General features: G+C 43.6%; 1 protein-coding gene across 1 annotated transcript in view; it reads left to right on the forward strand.

Moving 5' to 3' along the window:
• The window catches only part of notch1a (notch receptor 1a), a 22,635-nt gene that overhangs the window by 983 nt on the left and 16,604 nt on the right, over positions 1-5,048 (forward strand). The window contains 1 exon segment of the mRNA XM_008326299.2: positions 331-412. Coding sequence (XP_008324521.1) covers positions 331-412 — 82 coding nt within the window.

The following is a 5,048-nucleotide window of genomic DNA, read 5'->3' on the forward strand; positions in this document are numbered from 1 at the left end:
GCCGGTACACAATGCCCTGAGGAGAGTGTTTTACGACTCGTGCTGGACTCTGGTTTCTTTTGTTCCGCATCTGAGCCCCGCAGCTGCTGCTGCTGTTGCGCTTTCCCCCCTTAAAAAAAAAAAGTGTGCGCTCCTCCAAGCCACGCACCACACGTCCCCCATGGCCTCACCACTGTCCAGGACAGGCTTCCCCAGGAATCCCTTAAGGGCCACTGTGTAGCAAATCAATTAAAGCACCAGGAGAGACGCGTGTGTGCATCATATATTGAATTTATTTATTTAACTCAACTGATTCCATTGATTTTTCAATGTTTTGTTTCCATTCAACAGGTCTAAAATGCTCGCTATCAACTGAAACATGTCTTAACAGAGGGAGGTGTGAACCCACCTCCAATGGAAATGGAGAATGCAAGTAAGTACCAAACATCTTCATGTTATCTCTTGGATGGTACATGAAAACAACACATCACTCTCACTATTGTTGTGCTCCCCAATTCCCTTCGTTAGTGAGGCGTTGTGGACCATGTGGAGCTTCAGATGATCAGTGTAGTGTAAATTTAGTTCTTGAAAAAGCTTCTTTTCAAAGGCTGGAACTAAAAAAGGGGAATATCTGGGCACTATTCATTCCAGCCTTTGAGCGGGCCCTGTGCCCAGCAACCAGTGGAGGCCCTTGAGTTTTCACAGGACCCAGTGTGCTCTCCGTATCTCCTGGAGTCACATTGCGCTGTGAGGCCGCACACATTCCCAAAGAAAAAGAAAAGAGTCAGAAGAGTGAAGAAATTCGGGAAAAAAAAAGTGCAAGTCCAGTATGGTATAGAGGTGAGAGGAAGGGGAGCTGGACAAAAGAACCGCCCCCTCGCCCGGGCTTTTTAATGAATGCAAGACTCCTCAGCCAGCAAAGCGCGAGGACGCGTCCAGTCTTAAATCTTGTTTTTCTGCCCTTTCATGGACGACAGCTGGGGTTCGCCCGCCGCCCGTCGCCTATTGTCTCGCAGTCAGAATAATGCTGTGTGACTAATCTGAGTGGGACTTCCCATCATGCCACAGTCTCCCCCAAAACCACAACACACACAGAACTGTTGCCTCAACCCCCACTACCCTTAAACTCCCCTCTCCTGATATCTGAATGAATTCAGTCCAACTGCCCCCCCCCCCTTCAGCCCCCACCTCACGGGTTTGTGATCTCCATTAGACAGCCAGATGGCCGAGATTTGTAATTGGATTGGATGTCGAGAGAGTGAGATTAATTGGAATAAAGTGCAGAAATTTGAGGGCAAACAAGTGGGAACAGACAGAGGAGCAGATCGAGATCATGGGCTGCTTCTTTGGACTGGATTGATGTCCAGAGTTTGTAAGTGAGACACTTGATATGTAAACAAGATAACATCTAGGGCTATCTCTCTAGATCAGACTTAAGATTTCTTCTGGAAATAGCCAGACTTAGACAACAAAGATTTTGTGGTTTTAAAAAAAAATGTTGTTCTGTGTTAAACTCCTGGGTGGTCTAGTTCACCCCCGGGCCTTGTGGTCACACAGGATGCTCCTTGGTCTGCTGGGACAAAGGGGCAAACTATTGTAGATCCCATGTTACCAACCCACAGCCACACATGTACGATACATATTTAATCTGCACCCTCCGTGAGCACACTCCCCTCACACGCTTACCCTGAGCATTGCACGTGTGCTCATAGACACCCCCCCCCTCACTCCACAAAGCTGGGATTGTGGTCTCCAACTCCAACTCTGCTCAGTCCAATTAAAATCAGACAGGATGAGAGCATCACTTCATCCACACTCACTCTCCTTCCTCCTCCTTCCTTTCCTCTCATTAATCATTCATCCCTGCCAAACTGAGCAGCCGGCAGTCATGGAGCTGGCTGGGAAGAATCGATGCTCCTGGGTCAAAGTGTAGCGTCCCTACAGGAGGCATGCCGAGTTGGGGGGGGGTTACAATAGTACCATATTACCTTAAATACCCTTTCACGTTGTGTAAATGCCACCAATATAAAGCCATCCTGCAAAGGTTATCTGAGAAACGTCACCTCTAAAGTAACAGTGATTCATGTAGGGAGCTGTAGTTTTTGTTGCAAGTAAATGGTGACACAGGTTTCAGAGGGAAAAAAAATCCACTTTTGGCACAGTTCCCACTGCTGTGAGATGGAAGAATATACTCTGATTCATATCAATATTTCGGGTTTTTTTTTTCATGCTGAAAGTATGTGATGTGTACTTTTGTAGACAGTAAATCTATGTCATCTCTACACATGGTGACTTTAAGGGAACATGGTGTGAATGGGTTCAAACAGGGACACAGCAAAAGTCTAGTGGCCCATATTTGACTAATATAATACATAACACATGACACAATAGTCCTTGGGTGGCACACTCTTCTTTTTAAGATCTGGGCCAAAACGATTGTTATACTTCAGCTAGAGGAATACTAAGAATACACAGCTACATTCTGGCTGGATTCTGTGACTTTACTGAAAACTCAGAATTGAGATTTTTTTAAATTCATACAGACAAAGGACACTGGCTCCTGTCTTGTTTAATTATTTTTTTAAAAATTTTTAGTTTGATTAGGCTTTTGGATTGCTAGAATACACAGCTACATTCTGGCTAAAAAATAAGTTTTAGTTTGATTAGGCTTTTGGATTGCAGTTGCTTGAAAAAAAAAACAAAAAACAAAGACTGAACAAAGATAATGTTACATAGAAGGTCTACAGTTTAGCTTCTGGTTAGACAATGGCTCTATTTCTATTTAAGACATAATTATATAAAAAAACAAGTTTTGATTATTATTTTTGTTATTTATAAGAACAAACTTAGGGGGAAATTTTAGCTGCCTCATTCTAGGTCAGATAAGTATGACATGGTAACAAAAAGTACGCTACTGATTTTCCTTCAGTTTTCCCATCATTAGGTGTCACCACAGTATCAATGTGCATAGTTACCACATTTCCTGTCGTTTTTAGGCCAGATGCTTTTTCTGACAATCTGTGCCTCTGACGGTTGAGTTAAACCCACAGCCTCCACTGCGGCAGCTCAACCCTTTATGTTGTTACAACTATTATTGAATTATTGTGATTTCCTTGATGTACAAAGATAACATCATTTCAGGTTGAGGAACATTTCTCTAGACTGAACTGATTGTGATGGTATACTGGAACAGTATAAAGACGGCGTAATGGGGAAGCACTCAGGCGTGACTCTTTGAGGGCTGAGGTTACGTGGAGGTCGGGGGCTTCCTGTTTGTCACAGAGGCTTGTGTTCTTCTTCATACAGTCAACTTCAAAACATGCGAGGGCACAGCATCGTTTAAGTCAAATTTAGTTTCCACAGTGTGCAGCAACAGTTTCAGTGGCATGGTAAAGGTGAAAGGTTAATGACCTCCAACCTCTTCTCTGCATTGCTGGCTTGCTGCCAATGCTGTTTTGCTGAACTGGACACTGTTTTGATCTGAGGTGAGTGTTAATAATAAACTCTGAAAACATCTCAACTGTTTCGGCATTTCGTGTTTTAAAGACCGCAAAAGCCGTAACAGAATTAGAGCCAAGAGAGGTAGTGGTAGACGGTCTGATATAGTTTCGATCTGATCTGCCACAGAGGTGCACGGATGATAAAAACAGACATGAAGTCAATCAGGACTGAGTCCAGAACCTCTTGAAGAGATGCATCACTCTCCCCTAAGGAATGCTGCTCCTCACTTGTCCTTATAGGATTACCGGACCGGTGTTTATAAAGGCTCTATGTGGGTTTAAGTGAACCAGTGGTGGTATTAGACGTTATTGGGTTTTAAGCTGTAAGCCTGCCGCCCTCCTGGTGAGCCCATTCCTTGGATGCCAAGGTCCTTCTAATACAACAGTGAACTATGTTAATAGGACACTTTTATTTTTCACCTTTGTATTTACAGTATGTTATCCATGTGTCCACACACTGTGGTGTCATTGTTTCAGAATAGTTCAGTGACCAGGAGGGGATTTTGGATCCCATTGGAAAGAGTCTGGAGGTTCTCATAGTGGAACCATCAAAGGTTGTTATCACGGAAAAGAGATAAGTGGCGATGTGGTTCTAGAGGGTGCTGACAGTTCACATGCACAGGCTGGAAAATACAGAAACTCATGTTCTTCTGGCAGGACAGGCTGACCTGATAGGTGTTACAGCAAGCAATCAAATGTAGGTACTTGGCAGTTTATCTGTTTGTGAACCTCCTACTGGAATTTACATTTAAATTTAAATCTCAGTTTCTATTTATAAACAAGTATTTCCTTTGAGGTAATTGTGCCAATGGTTCACAATGTATTTTGAAATCTCATGTGTGGTGTACACTGATGGACTCAAGGTCACAGCCTGAGACCAGAAGAGTTGGCGGTGTGTAGGTCACTGTAGTGAGTTACAGCTCTCTGAGTGGTATTTTTGTGTAATTGTGTAAAAGTTTGTGTCCCCCATTAATCTTTGAATAAGTGTAGCTATGTGTATCCTCTTATTGTGTTCATTTGTTCCACCCAATCAGCTGTACATGACTGCTTGTAGAGGTCAGACCATTCCTTGTGGTAAGTATGCGTAGCATCACAAGCTAGCCACATTTCTCAGTTCCTCTTCTCTTGCCCCACTGTCGTGTTCTCACACTTACAGACAGATGTGAACTCCGGAGGTCAGACCTGGGCTAATTATTAGACACATCCAAGGGAACGTTAGCTAACTAGACAAAGTGAGTGAAGAAGAACAGACAGAGACTAATGACCACTCCAAGACAAAGAGATTAGTGGGTAGAGATAGACGAGCTGAGAAGAGTGTGAACAGGAAAGACCTTCATGTAGCCTTTTTTAACTGACAGCACAAAGTACAGAAAAAGTCCGTAAGTAGTGCGTTCCTATTACTGACAGACATTAGTACTGCATAGTAGTAGAGTACAGTACTTGTACATTATACTTTCTCTAGCAATGGCATTTCCCCACCACAGACTGCCGGCTGGTTTTATCTGGGATGATAAAGTCACCCTCAGAGTGGCAGATGGTAGATCAGCCCAGTGGGGAGGGAAGGGGAGG

This window comes from Cynoglossus semilaevis, chromosome 14, assembly GCF_000523025.1.
Source record: "Cynoglossus semilaevis isolate Cse_v1.0 chromosome 14, Cse_v1.0, whole genome shotgun sequence".
Taxonomy (NCBI): Eukaryota; Metazoa; Chordata; class Actinopteri; order Pleuronectiformes; family Cynoglossidae; genus Cynoglossus; species Cynoglossus semilaevis.